Source organism: Ciona intestinalis, chromosome 9 (genome assembly GCF_000224145.3).
Source record: "Ciona intestinalis chromosome 9, KH, whole genome shotgun sequence".
Lineage (NCBI taxonomy): Eukaryota > Metazoa > Chordata > Ascidiacea > Phlebobranchia > Cionidae > Ciona > Ciona intestinalis.
Genome location: NC_020174.2, coordinates 965,204 through 989,339, shown reverse-complemented (window position 1 = coordinate 989,339; position 24,136 = coordinate 965,204). Strand labels below are relative to the sequence as shown.

Sequence of the window (24,136 nt, the reverse complement as noted above, 5' to 3'; positions counted from 1 at the left end):
ACCTACATGCAATAATGATTTTCATTATTTTAACCAGTTATTTACATTAAGTTACATGGTTATTTCATATACAACACAAAACAAACACTAAAATTTATTTCTAAACATCAAACAAATTTAGTGAAACAATCACTCATTCAGTGACATCATATCCACCTGTGTTTGTTGTGTATTTGCGATAATTGACGGTGGCACGGTCCACGCAGGTTTGGTTGGCATCGGAGCCGCGACAACCGTCATAGTCGGCTTCTGTGGCGCAACCTTGACAGCGGCATTCTGCGCGGCTTGTGCTTGTGCCTTGGCTATAATAGCGGCAACTTCTTGGTCGGAACGATCTTCTTTAATCAACGCAACAATCAACTGGTGTGCGTGGCGTGTTGGTTCAATGCCTCCCCTGTGAATAAAGTTGGGAGGTTAGTGAACAATCTTAGCAAACAGAACATTGGGGTTTATTTTTAAATATCTGGATAAGTTTTAGAACCCCAGTTTTAGGCCTAACATAATTTTTACCCCGCAATTAGCCAAAATATACTACATAGACCACATTAATTACTGAGATAATCCTGTTTTTGACAATTATGTAGGCAGCAGGTAATAGGGCAACTATAACCTAAATCTCATGTAACTTATCCATAGAGAATAGAATATTGTAAAATAACAGTTTTATAAAGAAAGAAGGTTATTGTAAAGAGGGTTAGTAGGTTGATGGCTTTGACTTCTGGATTTTTAAATTTAATTTCTTTAAGGTTTACTTTCGCTTTTAAGAGAATACAGTCTGATTTTATGAAGTTAACCGGTTACACCACATTTGTCTTTTCGGTGTGGTCTTTTAATACGAAGGAAACCTAAATGAAACGCCAGGGACTTGGTTCTCATAAATGAATTGTACGAAGAATTTTATTAGAATTAAAGCAAGAGCTATGCTATAGAACCTCACCCATGCAGTACAAAATATTGTAAAATAATCCAACTACCAATCATACAATCCCAAACCAACCATAACAAGCATTGCCACTTACTTGATGGTAACAGTCCTCTCGTGAGCTCCCTTCCTCTGTTTATCGATATCAATATGTGCTCCAGTCACCTCCCGTATTGCGTTAATGTTACAACCCCCTCTTCCAATGACACGCGAGATCAAATTCGAAGAAACCATGATTCGTTTCGAGCTGAAGAGAAACAATAAAAGAAGTAAAAAAATGATTACAGTTAAGTGTCATTTATATACTCTGCGTGAAATTGTTAAATCCGGTTAGACCAATAATTGTTATCAATAGGAAATCTTATTGATCATGATTAGTTTCGAGCTAAAGAGGAAGTAGTACGGTCAATATAGTCACAATGAAACCGGGGAAATGTATTCACCCTATGCTATGGTAAATCACAAATGTTTGGTCAAGTGATTTACAAAATCATTTTACATTTTCAGTAAAATCTTGGATGACATTGTTATAATCAGGTTACACCAAACCCAGGAGAACTTATTTATTAATCGGGAAATGCATGTCATAGTTAAGCAGTTGCTTCCAGCAAAAAACACAAAACCACGTGGTATAACAACCGTCATTGCCCTGCCACTCGAGAATAAATCAATTACACTTATTATCCATGGATTTCATAAAACATTGGTAAATCAATAATAATGAGTTTGCTGTTATATTAACTCACGTGCTAGAGTTGACATATTTTCTTGGAACAACTTCCTTCCAGCCTTCCTCCCGTCGCGAACCCCGTTTACCAGGGCTGGGGGTTGGTGGGGGGTTGCGTTGGCTCGGCACCGGGCGTGGGGAGGGTTTGGGGGATTGCATCTCTCTGTGTGTGATGTCATAATGAAACAAATGGGGACAATGAAAAAAACAAAATATATTTTAATTAATTTTTTGGATTAAATGAAAAATAAACTTTCTTTTTAATACAATTTAAAAATGTGTTTTAATATTTTTGATAAGATTTTTTCCAAAAATCAAACCTTGATGGTTGTTTTGTTGTGGTTGATGTTGTTAGTGTTTTTCTTTGTTTTCTTCCTGTTGCCGACCTAGGGCTCGTGTCAGTCGTCGCTGTGTGGTTGTTTTCCACCACCGGGTGAGCTATAGGTCTTCGTTTCATTTCCAACGATTTTCGTCTTTCATCGTTTCGGGTAATCCCCTCCGAAACTAAGGGGGCCATGGGTACTTTGGGTTTAGGAACTTGGTCACGGGTGATTGGGTCTATAGCAGGTGGGGCTGGGTGTAAAAGGGGGTTTAAGATAGTGGGGGTAAGCGGTTACTTTATTGTGTTTCTCAAAGAGAGAATGTAATATGGTAATAAAATACATCAAAAATTTCATATATTTATTAATATTCTACTTTTACAAACAAACTAAAATAAAGGGTACTTGATGGTTATACACACATTCTGTGTTAAGCAGGTAGTTGTATGTATTTATATATATCCTAGTAGTTATTGGTCATGTATGCTAGAACATACAAGAATCTTTTCGCAGAAAAGTAAAAAGTTTTAAATATCCTACCAGTAGATGGTGCTGGTGAGGCGTTTGAAATTAAAGTGATTTTCTCGTTACTTGATGTTGATATCAACGAATCAGAAAGCTTTATTTTTTCAGTTCCCGTGACGATACGTTCTATCATTGTGATGTCATCATTTGGTGTTTTCCCATTGGTCGGGATATTTAAACCTGGGTTTTGTTTATTTTTGAAATTTTAATAAAACTGTAGGTTAGAATAAAAACTAATTTAAAGGTTTCAAAATTATAATTTTTAAAATCAGAACACTTTTTCGTAATATCTAAAAAATACAAGATATATTTCATATTTCATATTTCATATGCAATGTAATACCTTATAAATTAACATAACAAAGCTAATTAGAAACACAATTTACCTGCTGACTCATCATTCTCTTTGTCATCTTTTTCATCTCCCTTTTTCTTTTGTTTTCTCTTCAATCTCTTCTTTTCCCTTTTTCTCGCAGCTTTTTCCTTTCTACTCTCTTCCTGGTTCTATATTCACAATAGAAAAAGGAATAAAATAAACTAAATCTAAAAATACCTAAAGTAACCAATCGAGAAACAATCAAAGTATAAACTAATAATATAAAAAAGGAAATACAAAATCAGGACAAAACATCCAAAAATCTAACGGAATATTAAACTAAAAAAACAAGAAATAAAAATGTGCTAAAACTAATAATAAAAAAACAATTTTATTGGTTCATTTACAAAAAAGCTTTAATTAAATTAACTTTAAAATTAATAAACCACCACAAACTTACTTTTTCCATGTCCAGCTCTTCCAGCAGCTCTGACGCAAATTTATTTGCCTCCTGTGCCTGTCGATCTTTAGCTTGCACGATACACTCCATACACTGGTGCGATCGCTTCAACAACTCGCGATCGGATATAGTGGCGATATAACGCATACACTCGGCATCGGAGGGAAACTGGGAAACTTCTTTTGCAAGCCAACGTACAACCTGAGTGAAGAAGATAAAAGTGAAAACAGAGTTTTGGAATTATTATATTATGTTTTGGTAGTTACATTTATGCACTACAAACTTGTATATAAAAAAAATAATTAAATTAAATTTCAGACATATGTTCGCATTATCCTATTTTATTTTTACCTACAACACCAAAAGTTACTAATTATTTATATTTGTTTGTAGTTTATTCGTTTGATGCACAGGTGTTAATATGAGAAGAACTTTAATATAAATTGAGGTTTTAAAAACCATTCCCTGGGTCTAAATTTTATTTTATAAATTGCAAATTTAATAATACAACAGCAATAAGTTACTAATATGTTTGTGTGGATATGCATAGTTTAAAGTCTTAAAAAATATTAAAGATTCAAAATAACGACATTCCAACTCACTTGTACATGGCCTTTACGGAATGCTGCCATGAGAGGAATAACATTTCTATTATCGGCAGCATTAACATCTGCACCCTTAGATACAAGCAGGTTCACCACATCAAGGTGACCACCATTACACGCCAACCATAATGGAGTGTTTCCTTTCTTGTTTCGAACCTCGACCTGGGCTCCTCTGGAAATATCAAAGCAGGTTATAGTGGGAATTGTAACAATTGAATCACTAGGATTTAATTTTCAGGACAAAATACCTATATTAGTAGTAATAAAGATATTTTTAGAATTAAAATAATCAGCGGTACTGGATATAAAATTGATATAAATTATTGTTAAAAACAAAAACAAAACAGATTACCAGACAGAAATATTTTTTTAGGTTTTTACATTTCAATACAAAATATAAAGAAAAAGAGTTTCAATACAAAATATTTGTTTTCAATAAATACCTGGATAATACGAGTTCACAGAATCTATAATGACCTTTATCGGCAGCAATAGTAAGCGCTGTATCTCTTGATGAAGGTACAGGAGCTGCATTCGGATCCGCCCCCTTATCAAGCAGGACACGCCCAACCTGTCAATCAAATCTTAACTTAAAACATATAAATTATAACAAAATGTGGAAGAATATAAAACATACAACCTAAAAAAATGTGGAATATTTTAAAATATATATCATAAAAATGTATTGTTCATAAAAAAGTGCCAGAAATAGCTATAGGTCATCTTTCCTACGACCTATGCTAAACATACTTTTCTGAGCAAAAGGGTGGGAAGGCAGTTTTTATAAGCATTAAAAAAGTAACATTGGACAGGATAGGTAAGTGGCCCAATATGAACTGGGTTATCACATTAATGAGTGTAAATTATTTATCTTTGCATGGCGGGGCATTGACAGTCGTTATAACACGGGTGTCCTGTTTTTTACATTTTTTACACTTTTTGCCCGCTTTCGACTTACCATGTGTGTAACCCAGCAAAAACCTTGGTACTTTATACAGATTATGACATTACAAAGAAGTTTATTACCTCAGCATAACCACCAGATGCCGCCTCCATTAGTGGGGTGAGACCGGTCTTAGCTCGATGCTCAACGTTAGCTTTCCGATCAACCAATAAACTGACAACTTCATGTCTACCTTGGAAGCAAGCCAGTGTTAGGGCCGTGTTGCGGTTTGTTTCAATCTGTGGAGAAAATGAGTGGGTAAATTAATGAAGGTAAATTATATAGAGTTTGGGGTAATGGAAGATGCATGGCTGTTAAACTAGGAAGAATATGGGGGAAGTAAATTAGAGAAGATGTATGTAGTTTAATGGGATGTTTGGTTTTTAACTGTTGTGTTTTAAGGGCAGGGGTGATAAGTTAATGAAAACCAGAATCCTTGGGTTAGAGCAATTGTTGTGAAGTGTCCTTGCCCAAGGATACACGAAGCCGTGATGGTACCAGCGATGAGCCTTGAACCTGTAAGCTTTGAGTTTAGACAGACACACTAACCACTTTGTCACAGCACAGGTGAAGTTTTGGGTAATGGTAAATGTCTGGCTGCAGGCGTGCTTACCCGTATAGAAGTATAATAATATGTAGAGTGAATTAAAAATGTAAATACCTGTGCGTTAATATCAGCACCCATGTCCAACAACAATTGCACGGCTTGTGTATGCCCGTTCATTGCCGCTAACATTAGAGGGGAAATCCCCAACTTGCTACCAGTCCTGTAACAAACAATTTTTCTTACAAATTTAAAGTATAACCAAAACTTGAATTTTTTTTTATATTTGACTCAATTTCCAAAAATTTAAACCAATTTTTAAAATCTGATCAAACTTTTAAAAATTCGAAAGCTGAAAAAATTAATACATTTTTTTTTAAATCCAAAATTCAAAAAATTTTAATTCAATTGTACGTTTACCTTGAGTTAATCTCGGCACCGCGGTTCAGCAACACCTTGATGATATTAACATAACCACCAGATGCTGCTAGAGACAATGGCGTATAATCGGAAACATTTCGATGTTCTTTGTTTGCCGATCGTTCCAATAATAATTCAACCACTTCCTAAAAAGTGAGGGGGGGGGGAAGTTAGAAATTAAGAAAATATTTTTGAAAATAAAATTGTAGCATATATTTTGTTATATTAAAAAAGCTATTAAACTTAGTAAAATACATTTAAATATAAACATAAGATTTTTTTGACAAGTTTTCACACAATGTCTGAAGTTTGGGTTGTAAATTTTGTAACAGTTTATATATTCATAATATAAAATTTACATACCAGTCTACCACCGGAGCAAGCTAGAGAGAGCGGGGTGTCTTTGGTTCGTTCCGATTGAGCCTCAATGTCCGAGTTTGCCTCGAGCAGGATCTGTACTGCCCCCACGTGGCCAGCGGTAGCAGCCAGAATCAGGGGGGTGAAACCTGAAGTGTTGGGAAAAATTAAAATTATTAAATTTGGCACGAGTGTTTAAGGTACTGTTGTTAATGGCATTTAGTGCAAGGCCTTTTTGGTCCATTTTTATACTAGGGAAGCCTTCCAACTTTTGACATAATGTGTTTTAGCACTGCAGTTTTACACTTTAATACAGATTTAAGTGTCTATATATACAAGCAGTGCCAAACTATAGAGTATTTTACACATTAATCATGAAAATTTCCAGTGTTTAACGGTATGAGTGTAATTGTGTTTTAACAATGTCACCCCTAGACTTTTATTAACATATAAAAACGTGACACCTATGACATCATCACATTGATGACATCACCACCTCACCTTTTTTATCTCTATGCTCAATGTTGGCTCCTCGTTCAATAAGTAGTTGCACCAAATCCTCGTGTCCCCCCGCGCATGCAAGGGTGAGAGGGGTGTCGTGGTTGCTCTCCGTGTGGCCGTCGATCTCCAGGAAGTTGGATGGGGTCACGTTACCTGGGATGTTACCCGGTATCGGGGCAAACCCGGGGCCTCCAGGGGTGTTGGGGTCATGACGAGGCTCAGGGTGAACTAGGTGTATGGGTGGGTTCATTTCATTGCATTAAAATAAATACTTTCCTTATATTTAAAACAGTATGAACCTAACTTTTGTACAACTATAGATATGAACCTAACTTTTGTACAACTTATAGACAATAAACACTGGTTTGTAAAGATACTGCCAAGTAGCAGACATAATGTATTTATGAAAATCTTTTCTGATGCAATTTTTTTGCATAGAGACAATTTTAACAGGCTACACACAGGGTTTGGAAGGGTGAATACAACAGACAAACTCAGTGTTTTTTCCAGGGTCACATAAGACCTGAGAGCAGCATCAAGCCTCGAATCTGTGAGCTCTGGGTTATATGCAAGCATGGTAACCACTGCTTCAGGACATCAATAATAAAGTAAATACAAAACATGTTACCTTCAGTTTGTGGATGTGATAATTGTGAACAAGGGGGGTGGAGACATTGACAGAACGGATCGTTTTCTTTGGCAGGTTGGGATAAGGAACCAGATGAACCTATGGGTAAGTTAATGTTATCTATATACAGGGGAATATCATAGATGACAAAGCTGTGTATGAGGTAATATCATGGGTTACAAATGTTAAAATGTTTAAATACACATTAAAACAAATCTATCGGTTGTAATGTTTACTTATTAATTTGGTGTACAAAATTTGCCTACTGTATTTATCCCTTTGTCAGTTTAGTAGTTATGGTATTTTAAATTCCCAAGAACCAAGCAATCACTTGAGAGTATAAATATGATGTAACCATGAACTTACCATTGTTTAGTGTTTGGTTATTCTGGTGTTTTGGTTGTTTCAATTGTTTGGTCGATAATTCGGGAGTCTGTAGATTCAACATTAATAACAGTATTATTAAACAGTGTTGCCAGATTAAAAATAAACATTGTGAAACACTGCTGTACCTGAGTTGTAGAGGCTGTTTGATTACGTTCACCTGTTAAATAGAAATCATATTGTACCAGTGATGACCAAATAATTTTATTTAAAAGGCAACACTGGAAACTTACGTTGTACTTGGGGTTGCGGGTCATCATTTACCTATGGGTTGAATATGATTAGAATGTTGCTGCAACTTGAGTTTAAAAACATAAGTTTTAATTTTGATGAGAAGAATTACAGCAAAACAACAGCAGTGAATATATTCTATTTTCTATTCTATGTGGTGTGAGGTACCGCAGCGTATAACGCCGTGCGTCCTAAGATTAAGACCATGATTCGCCCATTACCTGGGGTGAAAAAGAATATAACAAACAACAATCTTTAAACAGAAAACTACAAGTCTTCATCATCAGGGTAAATAACTTCCAAAATTACATACCGTTTGTATGATATATATCATTAATCATATAATGTTAAACAATGCTTACTTTAGCATTCTGTGCAGTTTGTTCCCTGTCTTCTCCATCAGGTTTTCCTGTAAATTACACGTTTATTGCGACGGCAAAGATTTACCAACAAACAGAGCTGACTGCTGTGGTACACCCCGGAATTCTACACTGCATTAGTCAGTAAACATTAAAAACAAAAAGTTGGATTTACAATTCAAAAGGTAGGCAGAACCACTCATCCCCACCTACCTTGCGTTTAAAAAAGTTTCCCGCCTATGACCTAACTCATGTAAAATAAAACAATATAAAATATCTATAGGATGCACCACACACCTCTTTGTTGTCCCTCCCCTTGTTTCATCTCAAGGTAATGTTTCTTCAGCTGTTGCTGTGTCTTCAGCTGTAACTCTCGTTCCACCTGTGAGTCGGCAAATATTGAATGAGTCAGCATCTCTCGATTCTAAATTTGTACAAGATAAAAACTCACTTGTTGTAACTCTATTACAAAAAAAAACAAACAATAAAGGTAAAAAAGAAAAAAAAATGTTTTAGCGTCTTTAAAAACTTTATATTATAAAAAGGTTTTATAAAAAAAAGGTTATAAAAAGTGAAAAAACACTAAAAAGGGAAAACTTATTTTTTGTTGTACTCATAAAAGATAAATTAAAAAACTTACTTTTTGCAATTCTTCCAGGATTTTTTGCTTCTTATGTATTTGTTCCTCACGTGTTTTATAAAGCTCTTCAACTTTTTCTTTGGTAAGTTGGTCGGTCTGCAAGGATCGTTTGATTTGGCATAAAAAGAGAAGTTTTGGTTAAAAAAGAATATGCAAATATGGAAAGTTTAGTTTTATAATTGGTAGACAATCTTTATAAACCTTTTACTGAATAGTTTAGTAGTTTACCAGTTTTATGCTTATGTTGTACCAAATACCATGTAAGAACTTTTTTGTTTTTACTCAAAGTCAAACAATAAATATTCACAATGGCAGCCAAAACATATCGTTACCTGTAACATCTCAATGCTTTTAAGTTGTGCATTCTTCTCAATAGCTTCTTTAATTCGATGTTCAAGTTCATTTAGTTTACCTTGTGCCTCTTCTACTATGGATTCAGCTGTCCTTGTTTTACCTGCTGGGGGGTGGTGGATTAAAGTTAGGCAGGTCCAGGTTTTTATTCATTTTTATCGACACATTTGGTAGTAATAGAAAAATTTTTACAGAATAATATAACAGTATCGTCACGACTCTCACAAGGCGTTCTTTTTTGTACAAAGGAAAAATGGGATACCATATTGTGTGTGTGACATCGAAAAAACAAGCCTCATCTTAAACACTTACCGGCTACATCACTTGCCATCGACCTCAGGAATGACTCGACGGTGATTGCCACGTCTTTATCAACCTCTAACTTTGTATCCGGGGATAAATAATCTGACGCTTGGTATAACAAACTACCCTGTTGTAGTAAATGGGTGACGAGCGCAGCTGTATTGAGGGTGCTGTCTGTATGGGAGTGAGATGGTGTTTGCTGATGGTAGTATTGAAGTTGTTGCTGGTATAAGGTTCGGAGTTGGTCTGTGAATAAATGTGGAACGTAGATGTTATTCTTGGTAGGTATTCTTCATAAAGTTTTTGTAGATTTTTTTCTATTTATTTTTATAGTTCTTTTGGTATTTTTAGGCCTTTTTCATAAAAAAGTCATTGTTAGTAGCCTTCTGGGGATTTTTGGTGGCCATTTTTATAGCCTTTTTGTCATTTATTGTGTTTTTGTAGTGTATTAAATATATTTTTTGTGGCCTTTTAGAGTTTGCTATGTGTCGCATTATTTTTAAAGAAAACACCATGTATTTTATTATAAACTATATAGTACTTAATGTAACATACAAATATAAATGGAAAACATACGCATTCAAGTATGTGATACCATAGCATATGCATCTTAATATAAAAATGTAAATCTAAAACATCCCAACACTCACTTGGTGCATTTTCACCAGAGGCTTCTAGCATTTGATCGACATTAACAGGGTCCACCCCAGCGCCCCCCACTGCAAGGGGTAACTCAGGGGCCTCGTCGGGCTCCTGAGGTGGAACAACCATGGGTAAGGACTGGGTGGGTACTCGGGGTGCAAGTTGCTCCGGGGTGGGTGATGGCAGGGTGACCTGGGTGAAACATGGGGTAAATAATGGGTTAAAAATGTGTTTTTGGTGGAAATGGATTAAAATGAAGTTAAAGGGATTTTTAGAACGAGAGATGTGTTTTTTAGAGATATACTACAAGAAAAAAACTACATATACTACTTATAAAAATACATATAAAACTATAAATTCAAAACAGTGTAATCAAAATTAAAATGTGCCATAAAATAACAAATTTAATAAATTAGTGTAACATTTATTAGCGGCAATTTAAAAATCATTAATATGACGTATTTTAAAAGCAATTAGAGAAAGGCAATAATAAATAAAACATAAACCTGTGAGTTATCGGGCAGGAGAGACATTATATTGATGGGGAAATCCAGAAGAAATTGAACAACTTGCGTATGGCCTCCTTTGGCAGCTTCAAGCAACATTGTAGAACCATCTTTTAACTGGAGGTAGAAAAGTAGATTAGAAAGTTTGCCCGGTACGGGCGATTCAGGTGACATTTCATGATATTTATATTGAGTCATAGGCATATTGTTGAGACAAGAGCGGCATCATATGGCTTTGCATCTAAGTTTAAGTGCAAAACAGCTTTTACCCTGCTGTTAGGTGTCACTACAAACAGGCAAAACATAAATATATTGAATTTGCCGCGTTAATCAATGAGGTTCCCTATGTTTGGCAGCTATGGGTGCCAATTGTAATATAATAACAGCACTCCAAATTTTTTGGCAAAAAGTACTAAATCATGACAGCAATTAAAGATTTTGAAAATCACTTGCTGTGGTTTAACCACTGAGCCACAGCACCAGATTAAAACACAGATTTACATTCCATTTACCTTATGCATTGGGTCAGCCCCTTGGCACAACAGCAGCTCAACCACAGATAGGTGACCACACACGCACGCCAATGACAACACGCTATGTTCATTGTTGCGTGTCGTACGATTCACATCGGCACCTATGTTGTATGAGATCTTATTTTTATTGTATGAATAGGGTGTTCGAACTAGAATAACAGTTTTTATATAAAGCAGGGTTAAAAAAAGTTATAAAGCGGGGTTAAAAAAAGCAAATTTGTTTACCGAAAACTTAAACGTGTTACAATTTTCTTATTTCTGTTGCTACTTTTTATGCTGTTTAATCTATTTTAGAAAATTGTGAGAAAAAATGGAAAAAATAGAATAAGACCCACTGAAGACATGCGCGGCGAAGAGAAAGGGAATGAAACTTACCTCGTGAAATGAGGAACTGAACAGTGCATAGATGGCCTGCACGTGCAGCTTTCATGAGCGGGGTCCGTCCTCCCTCTGTTTCGTGCTCCAAGTTCGCTCCAGCAGCGAGGAGGTGGTCTGCAACATCCGTGTGACCGTGTTCACATGCGTACGAGAGCGCTGTGTCACCACTTGAGGTGGTAGAGTGCACATTCGCACCTTGTAATAAGGGAGTTGTGTTAATATAACAAAAATTAAAATTTAAATATAAAAAACTGATATTTTTAGCCTTTAGTTTTATACAAACATGAAAGCCCATACAATATACATCTAAAACGTTACAAGTTAAAAGGTAAAACAATCGTTAGTTATCTCAAGAAATAGGGCAAAATTTCTGTATATACAACTGCAATATATATTGTGTTAATTCAAACACAAAGGATATGCTGTACAACACGACTGCACAAAAAAAACAGTGCCTAGATTATAAGGGAGTAAAAACTTTATTTTCTAGATTTCGGATTCCACTTTCCTAAATAAGCTTAAACCATGGGTGGGTGGTAAGCAGTCACCACATGAAGCATATGAGTTATATGTTTATATACAAGTGAAATATTTGTATAACAGCTTAGGGCATGTTTAGATTGTAAATAGTGATGGGCTCTTATATCAACATTAAGACTTATGCATGACAGATACACATAGAGTGGAGTGGGGTGGGCAGTGCATGATTATATAATCACAGAATCACAGCACAGACAGAAGTTATAACTTAACTGGGAAGTTGTGTTAAAAATCAGACAGAAATAAGCTGCAATATGAATGTAAAAGTTGAATTTACTTACAAATCACACCTAAAAAAATTAAAAAACTTACAATAGCCAGACTTAGTTAATTATGACAAAAAATGAAAGAAGTTTTACGATCATAGTCATGCTTTAAAAAATGACACCACCACTTAAAATAAAACCTTACCTTCTCTGATGAGAAACTTGACCAGATCAAGTTGTCCTTCTTGTGCAGCCTCCATTAATGGTGTTGAACATCCTGTTTCAATGTTGGCACCTGCTCTTACAAGTAAATCAGCACACTCAAGGAACCCCCCACAACATGCAAGGGTGAGGGCGGTCTCTTGGGTTTCTTCTGTCTTGGCATTCACGTTTGCACCTGAAGGGTGTACAAGGTTGTTTTAAGCCAAAATACAGGACTCGTATAATAAATGGATGGCATAATGTATTTTCTGTAACCTATATACCAGGTCCTTTGACATTTTAACATTTAGGGAACTCGATTATATATATATATTTTTTTTAGTATAACTACAAAATGTTCAAGCATAAACAACTATCCTATTTTTACCAATTAACCTATCATTCAAAACTTATCAAAGGATATTAAAATTTCGATTTAAAAAAAATTAAACTTATTTTATTCACATACCTTTAGCGAGCAGTAAAGCCACCATCTCTTCATGTCCTTCCCTCGCAGCTTCCATAAGAGGAGTATATCCTTCATCATTCACCTCTTCTAACGCTGCTCCTCGTTGGATGAGGAGCTCAGCGAGCTCTACATGACCTCCGCAAGCAGCAAGGGTGAGGGGGGATTCAAAACTATCAGCGGGCATGTTTACTTGCGCTCCTGAATCCAAGAGCAAGCGGGCAACTTCAACATGGCCGTCCTACATGGATAATTTGGATGAATATGGGTAGCTATCATGGGTGTAATTTTAGTGGTACCTGGGGTGACACGTTACCCAACTTTTAAAACATGGGTTACATCTTTTGTTTATACTATATTTAGGTGCTGTTAGGTGTCTATACAATCTAGCAGAGCCAAAGTACATTGACATATTAGGTGAATCAATCACATATGGGAATCGAAAATGTGGATAATTTGATACGATATAGTGGCACAATATTTTATTCTATACTGGTGAAGAACTTGTAGGCCAAACTTTTCCAACAGTAGCACAGTAAGAGGAACGCTTGCATGGTGTTATTGTAATGTTAAGACTTTGACCAATATTAACTACTCTCCTTAATAAATTCACAGTGCGTAGCTCATAAAAGCTCACAGCAAAGGTCATAGAAACTGCTGTGGATTTTATTTAATTAAACATAATTTATTTCATTAAGCTTCAAAACAGATCTAACTTGAAGATTTCCTGACTTCCCAGAAGTCTATATTAATTAAGGTGGCTGTACACAGTATCCGGAATCTGTCCGGATTTCGCTGCCGCATGCGGAACTCGGTAATGGGTTTGCATTTGACTTGGCAAGCGAATTCTCATGCCGGATACTGTGCACAGCCACCTTTATTCTTCTCTTTAATTTTACATAAACGAATAAAAACCAAATAAAAAATTTGAGCATACTTTGTACAGTGAATGTCCAACATTTATACACAATACGTACCATGGAAGCTTCCATCAGCGCAGTGTGCATCTCATCGGTCTTGTGTTCTTGATCAGCACCAGCTTGTAAAAGGAACCTCACCATTTGTAGATGGCCTGTAATGACATGATACAACTTTATAACACAAGCGATAAATTTTAATGGTAATGTAATGTTAGCGTATTCAGTATAACAGGCCTATGGAATAATAGGCAAACTGGCCTATAACTTATTCATTTGTAGATGACCTGCCGTGTTGGCTGTTGGGCGGGAACCTCAGGCCATCTTGCTTAACCCATACAGAATAAAATAAAAAGACCACAACTGATCACTATTTGCTCACAAGTCTAGTGAGTAAGCCAACACATAAGTTCGGATTATAATATGTTTAGCAATATATCAGCATAACATGAGTATGTAACACATATTGGCTTATATTACATACAAACATGGAATATTTCAACAAAGCTTGGAGCTATCAATAGGACACCCGTACCTTTATAACAAGCCAATGTTAAAGCAGATTCTTTAAACTCATTAGAGTGAGTATTGATCCCGGCCCCTCGTGCAAGCAGGACTTCAGCAACCGCAACATGGCCACCAGATGCAGCCTCCATTAATGGGGTGTGCCCGTTCTCGTTGTGGCACTCAAGTTCCGCTCCTGCGTCCACTAGGAGGCGAACTACATCCTCGTAACCTCCGCAGCATGCGTACGTTAATGCAGTGTTGCCTGGAGAATTTTCAAATACTGTTTGATTAAAAATCAAACTACAATAGTACTGCAGAAAAATCTAGAAAATCAACTTAAGATTTTTATTGAAAAAGAAAAGGAAAGTATAGAAAGTGCCGTATAGAAAATCCTTTTAGGTCATTTTTTCACCTACTCATACAATATCAATATCATAAGCACAGGATATATAATAAAAATACAACTGTTGTATCTAATTTTGCTGGGCACTACATCTATTATATATTTTTGCTAAAACTGGTAAAAACATAATAAATTACAAAGTTTACCAGTGTTAGATGTTGCGTTTACGTCGGCTCCATGCGACAATAACAACCGCACGATGTCGCTATAACCACCCGATGAAGCTTCCATTAGGGGAGTGCATTCACCTTTGGCACCACAATCTTCAACATTGGCATGCATAGTGAGAAGAACCTAGGGTGAGTGGGTGTTAGTTAGTAAGGATATTGGTCATATTTTTTTAAGGGAAAAAATACCAAATTTTATCATTTGTGTAAAGATGGACCTTACTGAACAGAAGTTAACTAAACACCATACAGAGTTATAATGGTATTAATATCGGTCTTCATAACTGAATTTTAAAGGGGACTGAAGACAAGTATTATAATTGACTTTTAGATAGTATTTACTGTACAGAATATAACTTAAAAAACATACCGTTTTCGATTTATAATGGAGATAATATTGGGCGTAACTTTACAGTCTGGTTTTGATAAACATTTAAAATAACTTGACAGATCATAACTAACTATGCTTGGTATAGTTTCTAAGCTTCTAACACAATTAATAAAACAGTGTTGATGTTTTAAAGTAATTCGTTATATGTAAAGTGCCAGAACTTTAATTGAAAAGATAATTTAAATAATTAAGAGAATCAGTAACGAACTGAAAACTTGTAGGAAAATGATGACAAAGATAATTTGCATATAATGAGAGTGAGACAATTACATAATGTTTGATAAATGCTATTAAACGTGACACATTATTTATTGCCAAAACTTCTATATTAAAACATATAATTAAAAAGAAGACTAAAAAGTGAAGACCAGATTTGGAACTATTAATTAGAAATATGTTTTAGGAAGTTAGAGAAAGTAAATAAATAGAAATGCCTTTGTAAGTTGCTGGTTAAGAACGGAAAGGAAATGAGAATTAATTTTGTTTCCAAGTTGGTATCCTGCATCACATGTAAGGTATTGAGACTCGTGTGTGTAGGGGGGAACTGAGAGTAGAACCTATGAGAGGAAGGTAAGGTAAAGGAGTAAAAAGGCAAAGTTTTGCTTACTTTTAGACACATAATGGCATTAATTCGGTTAATTCTATGACTCTGGGATTAAACACAGACATCGAAATTTGTGTTGGTGGCAACGAGTAGTGTAAACTTAAATCCATGGCACATGTCAAACCGCCACTTTGGCACTTTTTTGCATAAGTTATGTTATATTGACATATCATAGTCTTTGAGCTGATTAGTTAAAGAAAAGAATAGATGAGAAAAAATAAGAATGAAAACAAGAGAGATATAAAAATATGTTATGGACCGTGGTCAATTTAATAATAAGACGCATACTCAGTTTATTAAATAATAATATATATGTTTACGTTTACCATTCATTTACAATTAGAAGTATCAAAGCTTATATTCCTATACCGTTTAAACTAAATGTTTCGACCTATGTATCCCAAAATTATCTCAGTAATAATTAATGTTTAATATATTTCTTAATTGATCAGGTAACAGTGTAATATATAACTGTGTAAGCAGAAAGGAATTCCATCTATACTATCACAGATGGTAGTAATGAATAATATATTCTATTTTTAAACTGTATGACGCGGGTACAACAACGCAAACAGCTGCTTCACACCTAGTAGAAGAAGACCTGCTAACAGCAAGGCTTAATGTATTTTCACCTACACTAAATATAACACAACTTTCACAGCTAATATACATCCTTTGTATTGAAATGTATTGGAAAGTAGAAGGTATGTCTTTGTATGCGCTGCGTATATTTATATAGTTACCTAGGTGCTAGACAAATAACAACCTACTATAAACACAGCGGTCTCCCATTCATCAAATTCATGTCATTCTTTGTTTCACAGTGATTTAAATTTAGCTTGTAGTAAATTATCCAACCACTAGATTCTAGGATTCCATTATTGTATCCATCCTTTAGACCATTTTCCCACAACTATCCACCACACAACAAGGAAGTATGAACTACCAATACAACACCATGGGTTTTCTAATGTACTAGTGATTACAAACAACAATAAAAGCTCATAAGTCATAACAATGCATTTTGCCAAACAAAATAAAGATGTTCAGTTGATTTTACGATGCTACATTATATTAAGTTACTAAATGACAATGCTACACCCAGGTGTATTTTTATGAACAAAATGATCCCCTTTTTGAGGAATGCCACAGTTTTTTAGGCCAGTGTTTCCAGGAAGCACAAGTTAGGACTTGGCCACAATAGATTTAACACAAAATTCATCACCAGGGTAATACTTTAGGTTATAATGTACAATAAAAGGCATTTACTTATATTTTAGGATGCTCTTGGTAACAACAACACCAAAATATATCAGTTGTTATGTTTAAAACCACTTACTTCTGCTAGTTCATAATATCCTGCCGAGCACGCTAGGGATAGAAGGCTCTCACCATCTTCAGTTGTTTCATTTGCGCTCCTACCTTCGCACAAAAGTGCACGAACGGTGCCCACGTCGCCCTCGCTGCACGCCTCCACCAAGGACCTAAAGAGAAAACTCTGATTAACAAACTCATATACAGAATTTTTAAGAATGATATACTAGATTTTTAATATATATAATACTTTTTTAGAATATTCCACAAATACAGAGATAATTTTCCACTTTTGTAGTTGCGAAATTATACATATATTATATTACAATGTAACCTGTGTGGTTTATCATTACAATATGCGAAAAGAAAACAAAAAACAAGATTTTTAGATAAACTTTACAATGTATGGCACAATTCTGTGATATCATGTGGATAATATATAATAATGAATTAATGAACAGTATGAACAGGTTAGGCAGGCAGTACCACAGCTATTTTTAAAAAGAATATCCCTTCCCATAAAAGAAATTCAGGATGCTTTAGTAGTTCTACACACCTATATATATATATATATATTTGTACTTTGTACTAGTTTATCTATTCCACATCTTGCATGTACATTGATTATGACCTATGGTGTGTTAATATTAAAATGTGCTGCCAATATGCTAATGTTTTTCACAGGATTTTCATTTGATAACCAAGGGTGGCATCATATGATTCGTAGAAGAAACACTAAATAATTAATCGATTTCATCGGAGAAATACCACGGGCATGGCGGGCAACACATAGTGAGACAACGGCCATTGAGACTTCTAGACAGACACCAGACGTAGCATAAACAACAATCACACACTTTGTTCTCTCACACACTTTGTTTTCAACACTACCCAGTACCCACATAAAATATAGTAGGTGGGGTAAGATGGGATATATATGTTTTATTCTCTTTTTTTATCCGATTTGGGATTAAACAAAGAATATTCACAGAATTATGCAACCATAGTCCCTTAACTCCATTAGAGCGTTGTTAATTGTTCAAAACCCAATTAGAAAATTTAGAAATAATTGGATGTTATAATGTAAAGATATTTATCTTACTACACAGTACTATTTAAATTGTTTTATCCTAGATACTTGGACAGAGAAACATTTGAGCATTTTAAGCTGCCTTTGTTTTGAATCTATAATTGGATCTGTCTGGACCTGAGCCAAGGCCCAATGTCCAAGTATAAATATTTAAATATAAATTCCTAGAATATCATATGTATATGTGAACAGTGTAACATTTTTATATATAACCGTGCCATACAGTTATTTAGAAGTATAGTTATAGTATTCAATGTGTAACACACAGAAATATGACCATTATGAATATTATTTAATTAAATTCTGTAAACAGACCATAAATGGCACTTATAATTATACACAGCAATAAAATTAAGTAAATTTACATTAAATGACCGTGATTTGATGAGAGTCATTTAAAGTACTTCCTATCAGGGCTTGTTTAAATTAGAAATCACCCAAATTTGCCGGCCATGGCTGGATTTTTTTTCGAATGTGAGAGACATGGCATTTAAGGGGTCTGGACATTGATATATGAGTGGGACAAATCATATGTATTGGCTCTGCCGCCTGTGCCTACATGTTTCTGTTCAGTTCTCTAAAACATTGGGTTAGAAAGAAGTATTGTGAACGAAAAAAGCCTTTGTATAAATTGTTACGATTAAGAATTCTCTTTATTATTTTAAATGAAAGAAAACAATACATGCTAAAATACACATGTTATATCTTCTATGTCAATAATTGTGGCTATTTTATTTCAACGGCATAATTTAATTTATAAACATGAGAGTAATTAATTTATAAAAGATCATGGAAAAGCATGAGCAAAATTTGATAAGATAAAATAACTGTAAAAATTATGTTAGGATATATACAGGTTATGCAAAAGCCTTTATTCTATACGGGACAGGCCTTTAAATATTTTTAATTGAAGCAACCGCATTTGCTTATCCAAACTTTATATAAAGAAAAACAATTGTCACCTTTTATTTGATTGTTCGTTCATAGCTCCAGTTTCTTGCTTCATTTTAGAAAGAGCGGCGGCCGCTTCATCCAGAGCGCATGAAACAGAGGAAGAAAGTCTTCGAAGGACTTCGGGGTCGGCGAATGCTTTACCATCGGAGGTGGAGAGTTTCCCAATGCCTGGAGTTATTGGTGTTATGTTTTGGAATAGTTGAAACATTACTAAATTATAAGGAAACTTAAAAATAGGGATATGAAACCAAACTGTTTAAAAATAAGTTATTTGGCATTATTATATCAAATTCAATATCTAGGGTAATATGACATTGGTAATGCAGGCATATTTATAGAAATTAAGCATTGCCCTTTGGATTCTTATGATTAAAATGGTGAAACAGGTATACTTTGACTCTGCTTGTTTGTATAACACAGCAGCAGGAAAAACTGTGTTACGTTTCAAATCTGGGGTGCTAAAACACATAATGTCACCCAGTTTTCTTTAGTGGGGACTGGGGAGACTTGCCACCCCAGACACCCCTGGTGTTACGCCTATGTGTGGCTGTGGAGTTTATTGAAGATACATTGTTAAAGTTGGGTAAAGACTTGATAATACGAGCAGACTATGTCAACACAAGGTGCAAGTTTATAGCTTGTTAAACCAACAAGAAAAATTCCCTCCCCCCTTTAAAGAAAAAAAATGAACATTGTTTAAGGATTTGGAGTTGACACTTTTCAGATTGTTTGGTGCCATATAATTTCTTTAAAAATAAAGGTGCTGCCAAATGCCAATTGCCAATAGAAAACAACTATAGTTGTCACACATAGAAAAGTGGCGAATGTAGTATATTAGTGTTCTGCTTGTTAGTATAAAAGCGTAACACAAGAGCAAAAGCTGTTTCACACATAAAACTAGATTGCTAAAACACAAATCACTTGTTTCAAAATTTGGTGTGACATTACACACATACACTTCCAACTTTACACCTACGCAATGAACCTAGTTTAAGCTCTGTGTGTTAAATATATTGAAAACAAATGATCTTCACCTGCTGCTTCAAGCAGTGCTTCCAGGCGTGCTTGTGTTTCTGCATCAACAGATATTTGGTCATCACTGGTGCCTTCTCCTGTTGAAACATGGCCAGTGGCTGCAAGCATTGCAAGTTTAGATGCAAGGGCAGAATGATCACTGTCGAAACTTTCAGCCTCTTGCTCAAGTATAAACGATTCAATCTGGAGAAAACACAATAGGTAAGATTTTGCATAAACTTGGTCGAATTAATTGCATAATACATGGGTTTTCTGGACTGTTTCCGTACAAACATGACAGTCCAAAGATATGATACAATTATCATGTCAAATGTTTTGATTTAAAAACTAAAATTATCTTCAGTTCAGTGATGTCAGAAATTAAAGTTACCACTCAGATTTTGAACTATTTGGTTGGAGTTATTTAGGAAATAAAATGACACTGTTATATCATTATATAACCAGACTTCATCAGAGTGATGTATTAGGCTGGGCAGCAGTTGCGTCAGACTATTTCATGGAATTACTTGAGTTTTTAATTTAATAAATAATTCAAGTTATTTAATCCTAAGATAGATAGTATAAAAGTCTCATTAAATTTGTTAAAACAATTCCAAACCGATCTACATTTTGGTATTATTTATACTTTTGTATTTTACATTTTTTTGTGATAAACTACACTTTAGTTTAATTCCAAGCGTTGCTTTGTTTATGGTTTGTTTCGAAGAGTTACAGTTAATGTAAAGTCAACAAACTGAAAAAATCAATTCAAATTTCACATTTTACTATAATAATAAGTAACACCACATGTGCAACAACACGGTTAAGTCTTACAAGGCTCCATTCTCAGTAAGTGGCAGAAAAATTCACATTCAATTGGTGGCTTAAGGGAATTGCTAATCTCATGGGAAGATTTATCCAACAGTTGCAAAGATTGTGGTAAAAGAGGGAAAGTGTTTGAGAAAAGACTTTGAACAACATAAAGTAAATATTATGCTATGTAAGTGAGGTCCTACGATGAGGCATGACATGGGACTAAAGAAGGCCAGAGTTGGCGGCTTGGCACATTACTGCATATAAATAGTGGCGGTGCTATAAATAACTCGTTACATAACATTTTTTAAGAAAAAGATAAATCATTATAGAAGAGAATCCATGGTTCAACTCACTTCTTTGTTTATCTTAGCCTCACTAACAGCAACCGAGTTCCCAAACAAGAATCTTTCTATTTCACAAAGATCATCTATATTAATGGTGGGTTGGGGGGGGCGCCACGATAATAAATCCTCAAATGACATTTTATCGTCAGTTTGTGATGTCATGGCTAAATTTATAACTCAGTATCTCTCTACAAACGTATGCTAAGAAATCAGAAGAACAACAGAACAATTAATTTAAACCTTCTTATAAGTAGTACTGTATTAATGTAATCACTTCTAGTTTCTACTGATTAAAATAGACACAAAACCTCTAGGCTAGAAGCTTTAGCACCCAACTGCTGTAAATGTAGCATTGCTTTCTAAAAGACTGAAACTACCTATGAAATAAACTATAGATCTTTTTATACAGTTAAGAAAGTAAAACCCAGTTTCACTGCCCTTAAGGTGAAGAACCATTAAGCTTACCATATATTAGACTGTACTGAATAATTAATCGATTAATGGCAACCTTATTACTCTTAAATACCCTTCTGTTATTATATAATACCACACTAAATAAACTAGGATGTCTAAAAAGCACACAAAGGCATTGGAATACGCATTATGCTGATGCAGTTCTTTATATACTTTGATCCCAACAAGCAAGAAGCTTGGAGAATATATCCGCTGTAAAACTGTGAGAAACCATGCTGAGAAGAGTGAGATAAAGAAAGAAACAAAGGAAGGGAGAAGTGAGAAGACAACAGTTGCTCATATCACTCAAACCCTGTGAAGCTGGTAGAGATTTTATGATGTCACAGATCACATTATAATGAGTTGATAAAAGATAGTTTCAATACATACGCAGAGTACAAGAGTATTTGACTGCATGTAGGCGTAATTGTTTAGTGTAATCTTAAACAATATCCGACGGTTTGCTTATAAGACGTGAGGTTAATTTTTACAATAGGTATTATTAAAAAGATAAGTAAGAATGATTCCCGGTATCCGACGGCGATTAGGACAGAAATTAGGCCTAGGAAATTGCAATACTATTGTATTTGGTTTAATTCTAGTGATAACTGGTAAAGTGTAGACTAAGTTTATAAACCTTGATAAACCTTGATTTGTTAATCAGTTAATCACTATATGAATTGTGTGAAGCTGAATGCATTGTTGGCAAATATTGATAAATGTGATGTCATAGCAGGTTTTTAGTACACAGGCAGCAGGATTTTATAAACATAACCCTCATAAGAACTATTCGCTGCTACATATAACATACTGCATTTTTCAATATGAGAATAAGAATGTAAATCATTTATTTATAAATTTCCAATCTGTAGTGTTGGTGTAAGGCTAAAATTACTTTAAAGTTTTTGTATTATGATTTGTTGTCATAATCATACAGACAATGGCTGCTTAAGTAGGCCTACTTATTATTATCCAGCCTTTTGGGTTTTGGTGCTACTGAAGAATCCTCCTGCTACGACATACGAATACACCTAATCTTTAGCGTGGCTTTTTTAGAAAGTTTTTCACTATAACGTAAGGGTTGTAAACTTGTATCGGAGATTTTTGTTACTGTTATATCAGAGATTACTATTAACAAGACAAATTTTTTTATGTCAAATTTATGTACATTTATGAAATAAACAACGTATAACTATTCATAACTGGGGAACAAATAATATATATTTACCTCAGAAGTTTCTTCCTCATCAGTTTGAGACATTTCCATATTTTTGCGCAACTAACCAAATAACCAACAACGTAAACTACTTTCTTATAACAATCTAAAGAAAGTACATTAGTTGCTTATTTTCATATATAAAGGTTTATAGATAAATGAAAAACATTATTTATCCTAGCGTGGTGGAGGAAAAACATTTACTTTAATAAGTGCGTTTCGTTTCGTACACCTCATGTTCTCTTACCATTTATATAACTCTGCAAGTAGTTATTCATAACATTGTTTAATTATATACAACAAACAAGAATTTAAAACACACTACAGATTAAATTATGTGAAGAAGCAATTATTTTAACCGTTGCCATTAATATATGTTTCAATAAAAAAATGTAAAAAAGGGTTTTTAAGTTAAAATAACAAATATTCAAACTTCTTAGTTCTTTTCTTATAATTTATATTCAGCTTTTAATCATCGATATGGTGCATCAAGATGTTAGAATAAATAGTTAATGTTTATCCTAGAAAGCTTTAAAACATAAAGGGTTAATCTACTGTTGCCATATTTTTTATACAACTTTCACATTGCAGACTTTTTTACTATTTAAACCTTATTAATCACTTATATAATGTAAGCTTGTAAAAACCCATATACTGCTTCGACAAATAGACAGTAAAGTGCTGTAAAACTTAATTGTGTACACAAAAAAGTATATACAAGTCAACCAAAATGTTTTAATACAAAGTTTTTTGTCTAAAATCGTATATTTCGGTCTACGAAAAACTGCAACAATCTATATATGACATGCATCGTGCGTAACGCTAACTAGACAGAAATTTCGGAAATGATACGTCATGACGTCGAGTTTGATAGCAGAAGGCCAAAGGTTCATTCTATTTTTGTAAATTATAACATTAAAACACACAAATTCTAACTG

The 24,136-nt window shown here is 34.5% G+C and overlaps 1 protein-coding gene across 8 annotated transcripts in view; it reads right to left on the bottom strand.

Moving 5' to 3' along the window:
- The window catches only part of LOC100187241 (ankyrin repeat domain-containing protein 17), a 30,096-nt gene extending 6,790 nt beyond the window's left edge, over window positions 1-23,306 (bottom strand). For 2 of the 8 annotated variants that reach the window (XM_018813195.2, XM_018813198.2), the window contains exons 1-37: window positions 21,539-21,706; window positions 20,390-20,573; window positions 19,364-19,523; window positions 17,337-17,481; window positions 15,828-15,950; window positions 14,982-15,129; window positions 14,461-14,694; window positions 13,986-14,080; window positions 13,012-13,249; window positions 12,547-12,738; window positions 11,593-11,790; window positions 11,197-11,318; window positions 10,685-10,801; window positions 10,187-10,370; window positions 9,546-9,782; window positions 9,215-9,339; window positions 8,883-8,978; window positions 8,540-8,666; window positions 8,246-8,292; window positions 7,886-7,916; window positions 7,781-7,812; window positions 7,635-7,701; window positions 7,269-7,367; window positions 6,641-6,868; window positions 6,146-6,288; window positions 5,783-5,928; window positions 5,480-5,585; window positions 4,902-5,057; window positions 4,319-4,446; window positions 3,873-4,047; window positions 3,271-3,471; window positions 2,881-2,998; window positions 2,510-2,674; window positions 1,970-2,222; window positions 1,669-1,812; window positions 1,020-1,169; window positions 157-394 (exon numbers count right to left, since the gene is read on the bottom strand). In XM_018813195.2, the coding sequence (XP_018668740.1) occupies window positions 157-394; window positions 1,020-1,169; window positions 1,669-1,812; window positions 1,970-2,222; window positions 2,510-2,674; window positions 2,881-2,998; window positions 3,271-3,471; window positions 3,873-4,047; window positions 4,319-4,446; window positions 4,902-5,057; window positions 5,480-5,585; window positions 5,783-5,928; window positions 6,146-6,288; window positions 6,641-6,868; window positions 7,269-7,367; window positions 7,635-7,701; window positions 7,781-7,812; window positions 7,886-7,916; window positions 8,246-8,292; window positions 8,540-8,666; window positions 8,883-8,978; window positions 9,215-9,339; window positions 9,546-9,782; window positions 10,187-10,370; window positions 10,685-10,801; window positions 11,197-11,318; window positions 11,593-11,790; window positions 12,547-12,738; window positions 13,012-13,249; window positions 13,986-14,080; window positions 14,461-14,694; window positions 14,982-15,129; window positions 15,828-15,950; window positions 17,337-17,481; window positions 19,364-19,523; window positions 20,390-20,573; window positions 21,539-21,691 (5,505 nt within the window). In that variant the 5' untranslated portion in view covers window positions 21,692-21,706. Of the gene's footprint in view, window positions 1-156; window positions 395-1,019; window positions 1,170-1,668; window positions 1,813-1,969; window positions 2,223-2,509; window positions 2,675-2,880; window positions 2,999-3,270; window positions 3,472-3,872; window positions 4,048-4,318; window positions 4,447-4,901; window positions 5,058-5,479; window positions 5,586-5,782; window positions 5,929-6,145; window positions 6,289-6,640; window positions 6,869-7,268; window positions 7,368-7,634; window positions 7,702-7,780; window positions 7,813-7,885; window positions 7,917-8,245; window positions 8,293-8,539; window positions 8,667-8,882; window positions 8,979-9,214; window positions 9,340-9,545; window positions 9,783-10,186; window positions 10,371-10,684; window positions 10,802-11,196; window positions 11,319-11,592; window positions 11,791-12,546; window positions 12,739-13,011; window positions 13,250-13,985; window positions 14,081-14,460; window positions 14,695-14,981; window positions 15,130-15,827; window positions 15,951-17,336; window positions 17,482-19,363; window positions 19,524-20,389; window positions 20,574-21,538; window positions 21,707-23,210 lie in introns of those variants that run through there. The other 6 variants (XM_026835852.1, XM_018813200.2, XM_018813196.2 and 3 more) reach the window with 6 other exon arrangements.
- Window positions 23,307-24,136: the final 830 nt, after the last annotated feature.